The 18102-nt window shown below is 40.8% G+C and overlaps 1 protein-coding gene across 9 annotated transcripts in view; it reads right to left on the reverse strand.

Annotated features, from left to right (window-relative positions):
- gab1 (GRB2-associated binding protein 1) overlaps positions 1-18102 on the reverse strand; it is a 49287-nt gene that overhangs the window by 14248 nt on the left and 16937 nt on the right. For 6 of the 9 annotated variants that reach the window (XM_018690879.2, XM_018690877.2, XM_051070524.1 and 3 more), the window contains 2 exons: positions 2190-2318; positions 1580-1745 (listed from right to left, as the gene is read on the reverse strand). In XM_018690879.2, the coding sequence (XP_018546395.1) occupies positions 1580-1745; positions 2190-2318 (295 nt within the window). Of the gene's footprint in view, positions 1-1579; positions 1746-2189; positions 2319-11669; positions 12379-15313; positions 15472-17810; positions 18021-18102 lie in introns of those variants that run through there. The other 3 variants (XM_051070527.1, XM_051070525.1, XM_051070526.1) reach the window with 3 other exon arrangements.

The following is an 18102-nucleotide window of genomic DNA, read 5'->3' on the forward strand; positions in this document are numbered from 1 at the left end:
ACTCTTTCTCAGACAGCATTTCCTCAAGGTCTCTGCTTTGTCACACTGAGTTTTCAAATATCAGAGTCCTTTTCAATCCCTTTTGCTGGAGCGGATTGTTGTACTGCACTGAGAGCCAAGATGGCTGATGTATGTATGCTGGGTGAAATATGTCTATGCTTTCATTCCACATCTTTCTACTTTTTTTCTCCCTTTTTTCACACATCTCCTCCCACTCTCTTCTATAACTGCCATGGTTTAATCTCCTGCAAGGTCCCCTCTTTCTCTTCTTTTTAAAAGTCAATTTTCTCTCTTTACATGCATCGTTTGCTCCTCTCTTCTCTGCTATCTCCTTCCCTTTTTCCCATTTGTTGGGTGAAGGTTTAAGTGCTGATTCATACAGGAAGAGGGAAAATCCCCTCTGCTCATACTCATCTATACCTCCTACACTGTCTCTCAGAGCCCTCGCTCCCCAGCCTTCCTAATGTTCTCTCCTCTAATATCAGCCCAGCCATGAAGCACTCTAACATGGCCACATACAACTGAACAACAGAGTAGGAGTTGGGTCTCACATGCAGAGAAGTATAAGTGGCCGCGAAAGGGAGAGCCAAGGACATTCTTTTGTCAGAAGAACTGTGAGGAGGGCTATCTGCAAAGATATTTGTCTTCAGACCTAGTTTCTCCTTGAATAGTCGTACTGTTTGTTTTCACAGCTAGTTTCAATAATTCAATAATAAGTGCCGTGAATGTTGTTATCAGAGTTGCCCTGCAACACCAGCTATGTACCTGAGGTGGAGGCACAGTCACAATACTGTGGAGAGGATGACCTTGGAGCAACATAATTAGTGACTTAGTTGCCAAATTTAAACAGTAAATTCTTCTACTAAAAGAATCTTAGTGGTGTGATATACAAGTTAGTGAAATAGTGCAACTTTTATGTCAATTCTCATCAGACTATAATGCTTACACATTAAGATGAGGATTGGGAGAAACGACAGAGGACCAAAACTGAGATGCAAATAGCGCAGCCTGCAATTAGTCTAAAAGACAGAGAGGGAAACAAGAATATGCAAACGAGAGCGAATGAGAACCAGATAAGAGGGAAAGAATGAAAGAGAGGGAGTGAGACCGACAGGCACACAATGCTTTGATTATCCGGTACTGGGAACAAGAGTAACGTGAGCCTCAACACAACACATGGATCAACACATGGATCATTAGACCTTGGCTGAGAACTATGCTGAATAGAGGCCTTCTGGCACATTCAGCTGGTTCACCTAACTCCTTCAGAGAGAAAGAGGCTGACATTTGAGAGGCACAACAGTCAGAAGAGGGACCAATCAGATGTACAGTAGTTAGCCTGTGAGCTAATTTTGTGATGTTCAATTTAGACAATATATTTGCTTACTGTCTGTGATGATATACACCCTGATTTAAAGCTGCTACACAGAATTTCAGCATTTCCTGTATCTATATAATAAATTATAGAAGGTGTTCAGTGAAGATTCAATTCCTCTCCTTTGACAAGTGTAGCCACTACTACTAAACTGTAAATATTTCAGCACTGATGCGCAGCTAACTATCTAAGGCCAGTCCTTACCGTCATCAGTGGGGTTGAAACCACAGATGTCGCAGATGCAGCGAACCCACTTATTCATCTCGTCTTCAGTGTCAGCCACCAGATAGAAGACACGGTCAATGGTCTTGATGTCGAATATGAAGCTGTGCTCCAAGTCCTTCTTGTTGAATGTCAGCCCAGCGTCCACCTGAGGGAGCAACCACCAGGCCTTAGCTTAGTATTGCATCAGTCAAGAAAAAAATGGATGACTGAATATTTACAGCCAGACAGTGACAGCCTCCTGAATGTGAAAGTTGCACTTCAAAAAACCTGCATGCATGTTAAAATGTAGCTTCAGTTTGTAATTCTTTGAATGGATTCAAAGCCAGTTTTTTTTCTGAAAAAGTATATTGAGCAAATATGTGGCAGGTGTCGTAAACTGACCTGACAGTTTTTTTCCAGATTAGTCTTTTTATGTATTTATGAGCAAAACCGTGGCTTAAATCTGTGACTGGAGTGTCATAATTGACACCTAGAATGTAAAACTGCATTATTAAACGGGGGCACATCTGGACTTAAGAATTAACTATATATGCAGAAATGTGAAAATGGGATCTTCAATTTGCAGGCTGGTCATAATGAGGAACCATACCTGCTCACACAAGTTGAGATCAATCACGCGGATGGGCTTCTTGGCATGGTCATTCTTGTAGTACTCCAACACGTCTGGGTCGCCTGTCAGACGGCCACTGCGAAGAACAAACCACCGCTTCTTCCATGCCTGCAGGGTGAGCACAGAAATGAGGCCAAAGGTTATATGTGTGTTCTCACAATGACTGCTCCATTCCCAACTGACCACAGGCTGGCCAAATGCTTTATTTTTCCAGTTTAGCCAATGCGTCCTAGCATAGCTTGTGTCTCTGTATGCCTTCTCCACCAGCTGCATGGCCCTCGCTGAAGAATAGTGAGAGCCAGAGGGAAGAGGCCCGCAACCAGAAATATGTGTCTGGGATAACCAGAACAAAAGCCGCATAGTTTGGTCTAGCACCCTGATTGGGATGAATAACCAAATCTATAAGGAGAAACAGGCAATTAGGTCTTTTCTTTCAAAAGGGATTTGTTGTCTGCGAGAATAAGGGACCACAAAGCAGACAGAAGAGTTTAAATTCAGTCACAGCAGACAGAGTAAAACAACATAAGCAAATAAAATTTATGACTTTCACTCAGTGTACATAAATAAAGAACAGTTTGGTAATAAAATCCTTATCCGACAGTACATGCAATGAGAGACTACTTGCTTTCCTTCTTATCTGGGATAATTCAATAAATCAGTCATGGATTACCGAAGCAACACTAAAGAAACATGATAAAAAATTCCCCCGTGCCAGTGTAATTCAAAATACATATCATGCATAGCTGTCATATCACAGACTGCTATTTAAAAGATAAAGGTCAGTGAGAGTAAAAGGCCTCACCAGACTGTCAAAATAAATACAAAAGCCAGAAGCCGATTAATTTTGGCACTACACTGACACTATACCCCTGTTTGTAAATTGTGTTTACCACACCATGACGTTTGATGATCTAGAACACATTCAACAGTGATTCATTTAAATGCAGGAGGTCATGAACTCTTGATTTTGCTGAGTCATGGCATTTAGGCTCAACATTTTGTTTAGAGCTCAAGCTCTCCACAAAATACAAGCAAAACTTGTCTGAGTGATTGCTGGAATTTGTTGCAAGATAAAGGGATTTATCCAAAAATGTTTCACTTCCTTCTATTGCTTAAGAAGGGACAGCTATGTATAGACACTTTGTAGCAGCCAACCAAATAGTGCAGGAGTAAAAAAAAACATGAACACCAAAATGAAATGATCATCTGAATACCAGAAACTTTCCCAGCACTGTGAAATGTGAGTTTGAAATGGCCAAGTGGACAAACAACCACCACAGAGATCAGATAGATCAGGAAGCATACCAACAGTGTGTGAGGAATGCAAACTAAAGCTTTGTTGTTGTTGTTTTGGGGTAAGAGTTTGACCGTATTAACAATGCTGTGGACTTGTTTTTTTTTCATCCCTGAGCTGTTTTTCCATCCACAGGGTGTCCTTTGTTAGCTGGCCAAGCCCTGCACTGAGACAGCATGAAGAGCATCAGACCTTTCCCTCCAAAAACAGGATGAAGAAACAAGCAGCCCCGTAAAAGCCCCTGGATTTTAAACTGCAGGCACACAGGCACACAGAAACCACATGGACAACACACTAAATTATTCAAAAAGACACACGAATCAAAACACCATTCACATCCCACACTGACATATTGTGCACACACATGCAGCACATGTTTCACACACTGTAGTTCAAAAGGCCTGCATTATATAATCACAAACACACCCACATAGCCCAAATGAGGCTTAAATCTATTAAACCTACATCCTTTGAGGCAGGCCCACTTAAATACCAAATTTAACTGTGAAAGCTAAAGTGTATGTGCAAAGACAACACTGATGTGTCTGTGTTGTGTTGGTTGAATAAAGACAGAGGGTGTGGAGAGGGAACCTCTCTCTCTGGCACATGACAAAGCAATCGTGGGTCAAGTTACCCTGTGGGGAACAGAAGGACCAAGAGCTTAGGTTACAGCAAGGCCAGGCCCGCCCAGGGTGAGAGTGTTGACAACTGGGTGAGTTGTGTGTGCTCAAGACAGAGGCAAGTGGGACCTGTTTAACAATACTGCTTAATTGTGGTGGAGCAGAGTTTCTAAAAGTTCAATTAAAGTTAAAGGAAACAGTGGGGAGCGTGCACATCCAAAAAACCTCAAAAGCTGCTGAATTAAAAACTCAAACTGAAGATAGAAAGACAAAAAAAGAATCACACACCATGGTGATAGTGGCAAATAAGTCTAATATAGCAAAGCTCTGAACTATATTAGATCTTAGTGAAGCTTTGTCAGGTAAACACGACAGAACAGACCAGACAGTAATCACAAACACATTACACAGGTGTGTACTGCATGTCATTAACGTTGTGTCTTCTCTCTCCTGTAGTTTGTGCTTTTCCTCTCTGTCCTCTCTCTCCCTGTCTTCATTCTGCACCTCTGACTCCAGAGCTGCAGGAACCAGATCTACCACTACTCATTATCATCATCATCATCATCATGCACCTATGACTTTCACTATTGTTATCGATTTAACAACCAGTGCGACAGGACTTGAACAAAACAATATACTGTATACAACTGTTCCTGCTCTCTCCTCCATTTCTCTCCTCTCAACTCATCCAATTGAGGCAGACGGCCGCCCACCCTAAGTCCAGTTCTGTCTGTGGTTTCTTCTTGTTAAAAGGGAGCTTTTCCTCTCCACTGTCTCCAAGTGCCTGCTCATGGTGGGAACAGTTCTCTCTATAATATTGTAAGGTCTTGACCTTACTCTGTAAAGTGCTGATGTATATTGATGTATATTATGCTTTGGCTCTATATAAATGAAAAATTGAATTATTTCTGCACAAAACCTGTCCAGGGTGTACCCTGCCTCTCACCCCAATGTCAGCTGGGGTTGGCTCCAGACCCCCCACCGCCCACCCCCACTCCCCAACCCTCAAAGGATAAGCTAATGTATGGATGGCTGGAGGGTCGGACAGACAGAGTTTCTCTTCAAATAAAAATCAAACTGCACTTGGCAACACTGATGCCCAGAAATCACAAAAAAGTGCATTTATTAAGAGGCTAAGATTAACATATAAAACTATGTAATGAACCAAATTTACATAAAAGCAATACTCAAAAAGACAATGGATAACAAGATGTATCAACGGCTGTCCCCAACTTTGAAAAGATACAAAAATGTAAAACGTAAAAATATCAAAATCTACTTTTAAACCCTAAGGAAATATAGTGTTACGGGTCAATCTCAGTTCAAAGCAGTAGTTTGTGATTCAAAGAGCTACGACCCTGAAGAGAATCTGCACCCACTGCTACATTAGCGTGGTTGCACTACTAGTTCTAGGGATGACAAGCTGTGTGGTAGCTGGAGCATCTCTCCACCATCTGTGGGCTTTCACACAGCTTTCCTCATGCACCATTATACACACTTGTTTTCTACCACTGATTTGCCAACCATTCGGCACCAGACACATGCATAAAAATAAACACTTAAAAAATAATAATAAAGAAATGAAATCACTCCCCAAAGTAAGAGACATTCAACAACAACATTCTCTACTTGCCTAGCTGATAGCTAGGCCCCATCACACCTACATGCACACACAGCCTGAGAGTCATAACTACATTTATATACTCACACAAGACAGCAGGTAAGTGGGAGAAATCAGGTTAAGGCAAGAAATTGGAGAGCACATTTACATGCACTGCATTTACCCAGTTACAGGAAAATCCAGTAGTGGTCAGTAATCACATTTCTCCCCTACCTCCTACTATATTTTTACACCAATGTTAGCAGATTTAAAATGTATTAGTGGTACATACTGCAGCTTGAAGTGTTCTTTCTTCTTTTTATGAGAGCATTTGGACTGGCAGCACAGTGGGAGAACAGGCACTTGTAGTGAGACAACACACATCTTCTCCTAATATGCCAATGTGTCTGAATTTAAAAATACTGTTCTGCTAAGGAAACTGCCTTATATGGACTTTAAATTGACTTACATAAACTAATTTCTTTTAGTATTTGTATATGTATGCGTTTCACTTGTAGATGGACTTCAGATTCACTTACACTGGATTCAAAGATGTGCTGCTACGAGTAAACATTTTTCATCCACCTAAACTGCTGCCACAACATTATTTTTACTGGGAAAAATCAGGCATGCATGCACACTCTTGCGTCAGAAACTTGTCACTAAGAAATAATTTTTTCTCGACTAGATTAAGTAAACAAGGTTACTTTGTTTACATGGCCTTACAAGATCACGGAGAATGAATGGGCTGAAACAAACACTTAAACTGCACCAAAGTCCACAAATTTTATTTTACCACAAATAACAGAATTATTTGACGTAACAATTCCATATATTGTTTTTTTAAGTGCATGTAAACACACTTAATATCAACATGACAGAGCCCAAAGTACGCCAGAGTACTTTGAACCCAACACCACAAACACAATTTGGAATAGTACGACCACATGATCGTTGCCAAACACTGTGTAGCTGTTCACCATCACATACCTCCTGCCAAGGCTCATGAAGAACACAATGAGGTCTCTAGTCCTGCTTTTACTGTTGTATATTCCATTGTAGTCAGATTGCAGTACTTAACTGCAGGATACATGTACATCCATTCCAGCCTTGCTTAGTACACCAACGGATTCTGAACCACTCTGCTCACTCAACAATCAGAGCCCACTTCAGCTTGTAGGAGTCTAGTGGTTGTTGCCCTGGCGTTGGGAATGGGACGGCATGGGACGATACTGGACTGGGATGGGGAGCTGGCAGCTGTCCACGCCAGCCCCTTTCTATTATCCCCCTCCCCCTTTTCTCCAAGCGTCCTAGTGTCTTCTGATAGGGTGAGACACAGGAAGACACCCAGCTATTCGCCCACCCAGGTCCTACAGCCTATGGGGGCAAGACAGAGACAGCATTGAGGGTCTGAGTAAGATGATGATAGGGGAAGGAGAGGGTGGGAGGGTCAGGAGGAGATGCCAACTGAGTAGAGTCACGCTGCCATCAGAGGCCTCCCGACCCAACATCACTGGAGCATGACAAAGGCAAAGGTGGGGAAGAGAAGTAGGTTAAGTGCGTAAAGAGGGAGAAAATACGCAAGAGTGACAGTTTGATACGTTTCCAGGAAGAGAATAATGGAGACAGATAAGACATTAGCTGCATCCTCAAGCACCAGGTGGATACACTATTATTACATGCAGTGCAATGTGAGCATAAGTTACAGCTAACAACTAGCCAACAAAGAGTCCTGTACATAAACCTCAGTAAAATGGCCATTTGTTGATAATAGCTCTGTAGAGAAATTATACCCAAAGTCAAAACATATCTATTACAGCTCATTTGCTTTTACTTTACAACATTTCAGCATCTTAATAAGCCATAGGACTCCCATATCAGACTTAGGAAAATGTCCTGACTGGTATCATGCCATGCCAAAATCCATATTAAGGGAGGTAAAGAAATTAATGAGACAATATGGCTCCACTCTGTGTTGATTAAAGACATGGCAACACTCCCAAATGCAGTAAGATTTCAGCAAACATACAGTGGAAATGGGCTCCATAGGCTGCAGCTGCTGCATCAGTCTCGTACTACAGGAATCACTCTAATTCATTAGTTTAAATAAATGAAACTAGTTGCTAGTGTACCATCCTGCCAACACCACTCAAGCTCCACCAACTCCAGTTTTACTGCGCTTAAAAGGCTAATTGTGCTTCATGGTTTAGATAGCTTAATGCAGCCTAAAAAGCCTTTAAGTGCTCTAATTGCTAATGCGAATGTACTGTCATCACAGGCTGTTAAACTGCACACTTAAACTCATCCTCTATATCTCTAATGGTAAATGATACAGAGACAGGGGGTTTCTGTATTTCTGCAGCAGCAGCAGTAGTTAGGATATTACACAAGATCCTCTCTTCAAGACATGAACCAGTGTGCTGACAATATGTGAAAAGTGACACCAGAGTTATTTGTGTAACTGGTTCATGTGTGCCAGTCTGTGTTAATGCAGGTACAACATGTGCCCGCTTTGCACATTAAGTGCAATGGACCAAAGACTATTGTAGGGCAGTAAGAAGGACGCTAAAAAGATTGCCAACCCTTTATCTTGAGGGTTGAACTCTAAGATTGACCCTGACTGTGAAACAACAAAGGCGTTAAATTTCAAATTCACTCTATGAGCAAGTTTACACTCAATCCTTGGTGACCTATAACTTAACAGTAACTAACTTAGCTTGCAATGGCAAGTCAACAACAGTCTGGAGTCTCATACAGTTTTCAACCTCATAAAACATACAGACAAACAGATAAGCATGGTTAAGTGAAGTGCACAGCAAACATGGTGTATCATAAATCCAAACACACAGAGGCACTTTGGGTTCTGTATTTATTTTGAACAGCTTGTATCTATTGTGTGTGATGTGTTTGTTTAGACCAAACATTTTTACATTTGATACAATACCAACTATTAACCATATCTGACACATACGAACAGAACTGCGGTTTATCTATCCCAGATGTCTGTATACTTCGATACACAGTCCATGCACCAGTACAAAAACAGTACGTGTAAATGTGCAACAATACCATGGTGCAAAGCTATAACTTTGGCTCTCTCAGGGAGGGGAGGTTGTGGCTGAGCTATTGTGCTGTCTGAATGACATTAGTGATTTTGTCACAGAATGACATTGGTCACAGCCAATTAAAGGAAAAGAACAAAAAGGAATACAGACAAAGAAAGACAGACAAGCAGAGAACATCTCTGTGTCTCTTCTATTTGGCCAAATCTCAGTTTCCACAATACTTATTTTGTCTGCATTTTAAACACAATACAGAGTGAAATGCTTATCTAGGCAAAGAATGAGCCTCTCTTGAGCGCATAACTATAACTGAAGTGGCACATTAGAGGAGCACTCTCTGTCAGCCACTGTTGAATATCAGTGCTATTGCATTTATTTTTGACTTCAGACTTGGATATGTGTATTAAAACTCACTATATGTTTTAAGTATTTGACTTTGCCTCAGTCAAGGAAGGTATGCAGTGGAAAAAGCTGTGGTCTATTGGATGTGATCATGTCTGATTTAGAGGTAATTTATTTAAATCAGTACAATTTTAAGTTACAAATAGAACATTACCCAACCTTGGAGGCTGTAAAATTCAAAATCCTCTGCATACATTTAAGCACTGTTTTGATATTAGCTGAGCTCTCTCTCTAGTTCACCCTTTAGGTGTTAGCATTAGCTTAGCTCACAGACTCTGGATGCACAGTTAGCACATAGCAGCATGCAAGTGGCTGAGCCATCTGTCCTGTCTGAGTGGGCTGTGGGTAAATGACCTGCACCCCAGCTGCACTGACTCATCCTGACTAGGACAGCTTCTCTGTTTGTTCCTCAGAAAAACACAGCTAAAGGGATAGAGCAAGAGGGACACACGGGGCGCAGGATGAGCACAGGGTGAAGGCGAGGGAGTGAAGGCCAAGATTTTTGGTGATAACAGAACAAATTAGTATGTGCTATCGTTAAATCTGCCAGAAATCACCACCAGACTGCATTTTATGGCCACACAGGAAACAGACCACCTTTTATGGTCAGTGGATATGACAAAGAAAAACCTCTCTTGTATTAGCTTTACACTCACAGTGTATCTCTTCCAAGCAGGAAATTAAACATACAATAGACTTCAGAGTGTCAGTATTGATCTATGTACTATTCAGGGCAGTCTCATTAGAGGAACACAGACGCCTAGACCGAGGTGAGAAAAATGTAAATGAATCAGGTGTTGTACTCTTACTCAGCGTTCATGTAGAAAAATATACATGAAATTCATTACTTACTGCTATATTAGGGAACGTTTTCAAGTTGTTTTGCTGTAATGGCTTCAGTCCACAATGTTAAATTGTGGTCTAAGAAAGCTGTGTATCTGAACAAATAGTTTTTCAAGTGTCAGTATCCAGAAAGGATCTGAAAATGTCTCATGAAGTCAATGAAAGGTAACAGTGAAGCATCACCAAAACAGTAGTACTAATCTTTAGTTAGAAATCATGATTGACACAACGTGTGCTTTAGCACAGTTGGGACATACAGAGGATTTGGGGGAACAAAAATCAAGGAGTGAATTTCAGAGAGTCCATGTGACATTTTCAGTTATTTGGGCAAATACTTGAATATTAAATAACTGCATCTGCTGACGCAGAAATGCAACAAAACTACAAAATATTTCCATGACACTGCAATCTGACACAAATGCAGCAAACAAATACGCAATCTCACAGACCACAGTGCTTCCCTAAGCCTCACTATCAAGACCCTAAGACTGTTCTGAACAAAGGCTGTTCTAAGAGAGGAGTGTCAAGAGCGTCAGAGGTTTTGGCGCTCTTGGCCTTGGTGACGAGGTCTGCAGAAGGAGAAGGGGAGGAGGGACAAAAGCTCCTCTATGCTTAGTGCCGCAACTTGTATAAATCAGTCTTTGTTAGCAAGACATGACTGGGATTCTTGCTAAACAGCTATTTTTACATCCTTGGGCACCAGAGAGGGCAGTTAACGTACAAGTAAGAGTGCATGGCCTTTGGCTAAGTGAGGCTGTTCAGCGAACGTCATCAGCCCTCCGCCTGCTGGAGGGACAGGGGACTTCCATGAAAGATGTGCATGCCTGAGGTCCAGCATCCTGGACAGTGGTTAATAGTCAGCCAATTCTACCACCAGTCTCTGACCCCAAGGTAAACACTCTTGAATTGCTCTGTTGAGATCACAGTCATGCATGATGGGAGTCTTGTAAGATAAATCCAAAGCATGCTCGACCTGATGTTACCTACAGCTGACACAGCTGGTGGGAAGCACAATATTCTATTCACAATGGGCAGAGTGAAGAACTGTCTAATGGCACCTTAACAAGTTACACAGGGTTCACCTTAAGAAAGACTCCAGGTGTTACCATGTACCTGTAACTGGACATAGTCAAAAACACACATAGGTTCTAAAACTTCACTAATATCAATATCAGTATGTTTATTAATGCACAGTGTACTAATATTTGGCTTGATGCATTATAATAATCCAGTTAGTTCTCAATTTTAGTTTAAGTAAACAAAACCCTGTCAGTATAAATCCAAATATTAAGTGTCACATCCTGGTAACAGTGGCTAAAGAAATTGTGTAACCGGAACCATAATGGAATGGGAATTGATACTACAGGCTCCAAACAAACATTAGTGAACTGATGAGCTCTCCTCCTATGATCCCACAGCTGTATGAAGGAAAAATGTTGCACAGACACACAGACAAGCGATTTACAGGTGAAACTTTTTCACGGTATAAACGCTAACTGTCATCATCAAGACAGAGAGAGTGCACCCCAAAGACCATGATTACCGAATAAGAGAAAGGCTATTCAATATTACCTCTAATGCTTACAGATTATCCATGATGGATATTTGAAAGGGTTCAGTGAAAAATAGTGAGCCTACCTGGCAAGCTGTATATCCACAAGAGCTGTTTTCGTTTTGTCTTACAGTCTTTGTGTTATTGATGGTGAGTAAGCAAGTGTGTTGTTGTTGTTGTTATACTTATTTGCGCCTTCTGACGTTATCATGTGCTGCAGTGTGTGTGTGAGGGTCTGCAGTTTGTGACCTCTCCCTCCTCTAACTTCCTGTTCTATGTAATCAGGTTGTCCCAGACCCTCTCAACTGCCACTGCTACATTAGAGGGGGGTGGGACAGGGAGAAACAAGAGAGTGTGTGTTAAGTTTACAAAAATGCACCCCAACATATTCAACTGACAACAGTGGAGTATTTCATTTACCAACAAAGTTATTTGCTTTTTGTTACACTCACTTTCACTGCTATCAACTTTTATTTGATTAACACTATATTTTCCATTTTTACTACATACACAGAGACCGTGACCCTATCTGACACAGCTCCTTGAATGAAGGACAGAGAGCAACCCAAGAGATTGTGCATGTTTCTAACAAGTCCGGTTTAGCCACATTACACAATGTGAAACACTTACTTAGAAGTAAAACTGAAGATGAACATTGTGCAAGTGCCTCTCTTTTTCCATTGATTTAGGAATAATCTTTCACTGTCTTATGTCCTAACCAACATCCTGTTTTAACAGGAAATAAATCACATTAAGAAAGTCAAGATGGTATTTCATGGGGGCTTTAAAATCTGTCTCATCTCACCACTTATGTTGCTTTTCCTGACGGACCCTGCCCTTGCTATTTAGTTCTAAGATTACGGCAATAAAATATTCATTTCTTCATTTACATTCCTAATCAACAGTCTGTGCAAAGCCCATAATTATAGACAAATCACTCTCCTTGCATTTCTCTCTCTGGTGTTGCATCTGAAGACTCCATCCTCTTCCCTGGATGTGTGCCTTCCTCTGCTTCCTGTGGAGACTTTATGATTCTGTTTCCCATCTGCACTCTCAATAAAAAGAGGTCATAGATGCCACAGCATGGACAGCTTCCTCTACATGCCTGCTTCACAAAAGCTCTCCCTTGGCACAGCACTGACCCCAAACACTTCTCCTAATGCTGCACAGATACCTTGTCAGTGACTGGAGGTCTTTTAAGTCAAGAGATAAGAAGAGCTTAAAAGTGTAACATGTAACAAAGCTCCTGCCCAGATTTCAATATTAAGGCACTGCTTTGCAAATCAGTCCTACAATTTGTATTCTATTTTAGAATCTGGGTTGATGTAAGTATTTTATCTTTTTACAATCTAACGACTACATGTTGGAGGCAATGATGTGCTTTTCATCATAATGTGCTGCAATTACACAGTGCCCACTCATCAGCACAAAGACAAGTGATGTTGTCGGGCAGCCCTTAGGAAGCTAAGTCACACACGAGCTTTGCACACTGCACTTTCATACATACGCAGTCATAGTTTTTACTACTTTTTAACCCTGAGTTGTTAAAAGTCTTAACAGCTCTCATCAACAGAGATGCTGATAGGAAATTATTATACGAAACCAACCAGGGAAATCAGTGATGATTTGATTATCTTGTCTTCCAAATTTGGATCTAAATTTCTTCACCATATCTAGGGCAATGCAAAAGTGTAAAAATGAAAAGCCGTTGTAAAAGTATATTGTCCCATAAGGTCACACTGTATTCAGGAGAACAACTGACAAAGACTGATTGTCCAAATAAAGCATTTAGTGGGAAATATAAAAGTCCTTTTTCTTAGCACCCACCACAGGACTGTAGCCAAAGACAGCAGAGGAAATTAACAAAGAGAAATAGAGTGAGAACAGGGCTAAAGATAGGACCACCCAAGCAAACAGACTTAAGTATGAGCAACATTAGCTTATGTGTGCCTGTGTGTGTGTCCTACTGAACCCTTACACGTCCATCTTAGGAAACACCCACAACAAAAATTTTAACTCCCAACTGTCTCCGAACTTATCAATTATCATTCGTGTCCACCGCACAGCGCTGCTCCCATGTGAGAGTCAACCTCTTCATTTCTCTCCTCTCCAAGAGAAAACAAGAACAAATCTTTGTTAAACTGAAACATCACAACCTTGCTTTGTGTGCATGCGCCCCATCTTCCCACACAGGTCAGAGACACAACAGTGAAAATCTCAAGTCTTAATTCTTCCAGAGGAACCCAAAGCTCAAATCCAGAATTCCTCAGAAACTAGACAGTCATTTAATAGACTGCAAATCACTAACCTTGCATTAACACACCAAGGCCTTACATACTGCATGTGCTCTTAATTAGTCATGTTCTGGTTTAGGTTTTGTATAAATTATCACAAGCTACATCATCACAAGAGGCGTAAATGATGATAATGCACATACTTGAATCACCTGCTTGAATCATGGAGCAGATTGGGGACAACATGGATAAAACTAATATAGCAGAAATTATCAGCATTATCTATTTAAATATATGTTACAATATTTACTAAATTATTTTAAATAAAGGGTGGAGTCCACTGGCTCTTTAGTGTTTTACAAGAACATAGAATTTTTTTAAGATGCTGCAACAGATACTGGACGCGTTCAACTTGTTATCATTTATTTCGGTGCAATAATATCTCAATTTGAAAATGTCCTCAAGATGTAATTATGTGAAATTATTGTCAATGATAATATTGAACTATTACACAACCAGATAGCAAGTTAATGAGTTCTGTAAAGAAACTGGTGCAGCGATGCGCACCAGCACCAGCCTCTGTACAGGCCACAAGGCCAAACATGTTGGCTCCACACCAAAAAACAGAGCAGTTGTTTTATGCAACTGGGAATATACTATGGAGGTAACATTTGTGCATTCCTACTTTGGCAGAAATAAACTGGTGAACTGACACCTGCTGTGTAATGTAAAGACAGTGTGCATATATGTGTCTGTGTGTGTCAAAAATAGCTTAGCTTATGCCATTATAAGGACAGTATCTGATATAATGCTTTAAAGAAAGAGGGAGAAAGAAGCTCATATAAACACCAGGTTTCAGCACCTGTGTCTACATCATGAGCTCCTCCTGAGAGTAGCACAATACATCAGTTAGACAGCATCCTATACTGTATGTATGCTCATCAACAGTGTATTGATCTATAAGGAGCACTTACTGTCTGATCTGATCAAAACAAGCCAAGTTCCCTCCTTTCATCATCCACACAATCCCCTGCTCCCTCCCTCAATTTACCATCCCACAGTCGCTTTGCTTTCATGTGCAGCTGTGAAATTCTCACCCAGCCAGGCGCCATCTGACCCCAGCCCTAACAATCTACGGTAACTGTCCAAAGAACACAGACCCTGGTAGTCATACTGCTATCTTTGCAAACAGCACACACAAAGATCAACATTCTCATGAAAGACCGTCTGAAGGGCAAAACAGGTGTTCTTAATTTATGGGCTTTCACAGGTGACCTAATAACAAGACAATGTTACAATTCTTCAAACTATTTTACATCAACAACTAAATATTCTGGCTTAAAAACAGAAACCACAACCACCCAGTCATTAGGTCTACTAGACAGAAGCAGGTTCTGATTTAATGCAACAATGTTTAAACCGTAACTATTAAAAAACTTCAGTTCTTCCCACAAAACTTTGATAAAAGTATCTGCAGCAGAAACAGCGGTGCTTACCGAAGTTTTCAACAGCAGGTATTACATTCTGTCAGGCTTTGTTGGAGAGGTATTCTCAACCGACTGTGTGGGTCCCTGTACCTATTCCACACAGCCCAGGACCACGGTCCAGCTGTTACTCCATTGGCTTGGACATAGGCAACTGTGCAATTGCTGTCGTTGCTCCACTGACTCTTTCTCAAAGGGCGGGGACAGGAACTCTGCGTCAAGTAATCATTCCATATCATTCATTAGAGTATCCACAGACAGAGGGAGGGAAAGACCAAGAGAGAGAGACAGAGAGTGAGAGACAGAGAGTAAAAGGAAGAAGGTGGGGAAGATGTAACAGAGGAAAGCATGAGGAAGTGAAGAACTGATCTGTAGTTCTGTACTGTTCTTGGTTGCGGTGGTGTTGTTTATTTTCATAAAACAAGGATAGTTCGTCCAGTTTTCTACCAATCAGAAAAAAAGAAGCAGCTACCCCCCGGCCTCTCTTCACAGCTTTCAGATTTAAACTGTACTCACAGGGTAAAGCATTAACTCTGAGGCGGCAGGTTTAAACATTAACACAGCTTCACATCATGTATGACTGAGGGAGCACACAAGTGTCAGTAGTTGCGTATATTATAGGAAACTGTTGAGCTCTTGCAGTATTAGCCTTTTCATCAGAACTAAACCAACTACCTCTGACTGTGTTTTCCAGGAAACATGGGGCTTTGTGAAACAGAGAAAAGGAGAGAAAAAACACACACAAGGCAAAATAACATCCCTTAGTGGAAGTTTCCACTTTGTTAGCGCTTTTTATCTTCCTGGTCATCTGTTCCCAACACACACTCTGGGCAAAAAGATTTCCTGTTTTGCCTCCTTTTGTCACTGTGGTCGTGTTTGGGGGTTTGTCGGGTGCTAACTTTAGAACCTCTTCTATATTAACATTTACCTTATGCTGCAACACCTAATGTCTCATAACTTGTCCAGAAAACTGAGGACTAGATTAAGACCCCCAAATGCAACTAGACTGTGATGGTCTGTCTTTCCTTTGGAAGTGGACTCACTAAAGGAAATCCAACATATGCTGGTCTAAATCACTGTTACCATCTATGCTTTAAGTAGAGAAGGAATCACATCTGCACTGTGAAAACTTAATAACATAAGTTGATGATTTGCTCACATTAAACAGCACTGTTTCTTTGCAAAATGTTGCGGTTAGAAATCCCTATTTGATATTTATTTTTGATTCTCTCTGGTCTGAAATAGTACTAAGAAAACTACTGCATATATACAGTATAAATATAGCAGCATTATTCAAGTTCCACTAAAACAACAATCAAACACGCTCTTGTTTGCAGTTATTACCTTGCATAAAAGGAAGCAATAGAGCATGGAAATCTGCAAGACCTGCAAGGGTCTACAGTGATGACTGTTTTGTCCCTGCCTTAACTGTGCAACATAATAATATTTTTTGATATATGGCCAAGTCCAAATTTGAAAGAAACCTTATCCTTTTTGCTACTTGCTTGTCACAATAATTTGTGGGAAAGCAGCAGGCACTGGTGAGAAAAAACTGTAGCAATCAATGTTTACTTATGTAACATTTTTACTTTTTAAAAACAGTAATAGTGCAACAGAATGGAGCTACTTATGTAGCACTCAAATGGTATTGTATAAGAGCTACAGTCAAACTGGTAAAGGGTTTTTGATCCATTTAAAAAACATAATAAAAAAAAATCTCCACACAGTCAATTGCAGGAACTTTACAATAACATATGAGCACAACAACCCAGCACCTGGTCTGCCGCTAACCATCAAAACAAAGTGACAGCTAATTGCAGAACAAAAAGCTTGGAGCAAAGACAAAGTAAATACACTTAGAGAATGAACTTTGTTCACACGTTTGCTGTGGCTTCAAGATTTCTTGTTGAAATATAATAATGCTCCCAAAGACAAAAACATTTCCTGGCATGGGCAATGCTCTTTTATTTTTAATAGGATTTAATACAGAAAACTGTCATATTCTACCATGTCGGGTCCTTCCTTTAAGAACAATGCACACTGCCTGATCATCATTTAGTGCATGTTTTTATGACAGACAGTCATCACATTGTCCTTTATAAGCATACACTTGTTTATAAGCATGCAGTAAAGGGTGTTGTTTTATGTTATATGTGCACTATGAGATTAATCGTGCTTTAACAATGAATCACAGTGCAACTACCGATGCTCTCGACAGCCCGATTCTGCAAACACCACCACCATTAAGGTGGCATTCAGGTTAAGTAAGAGTCATCAAGCCTCCATCCACTTTCTGTCCTCCATATTTTTGTGCCAAACATCTCCAAACGGACATTGGAAGAATAATCGTTTGATAGTTCACTCCATCTCTGACCCTCTGCTGAGAGTTACAAAGCTAACACTATTTGTAAAATGCTGATAACAACAGTATTCAAATCATCTAAAGAAAAACAAAATGCTGAGAATGACAAGGTCGGTGGTCATTAAAATGCAATTGATGTCTCTTTACCTGGTTCAGAAGAGTCCAAGCTTTGCAAGGATAAGAACGTTACGGGAGAAGCGAGGTTAGCAAGCTGCTGACTAGCCACTGTTGTCGAGTGAGTCTGGTCACTTTCCTGCCTACCCTGCTGACTTCCCTCCCCTCCTCTTACTCCATAAAGTCTGCAACACCCTGCTCCAATAACCCCTGACCCACAGGAAGTAGACACAATGGACTGAAAATAACATACCACCTCCCCTGGCAACAACTGCCCACCCCAACCCCCATCGTACGGCGCTTCTACACTACAGTACACCTACAA

The sequence above is a fragment of the Lates calcarifer genome, linkage group LG5 (assembly GCF_001640805.2).
Source record: "Lates calcarifer isolate ASB-BC8 linkage group LG5, TLL_Latcal_v3, whole genome shotgun sequence".
Taxonomy (NCBI): domain Eukaryota; kingdom Metazoa; phylum Chordata; class Actinopteri; family Centropomidae; genus Lates; species Lates calcarifer.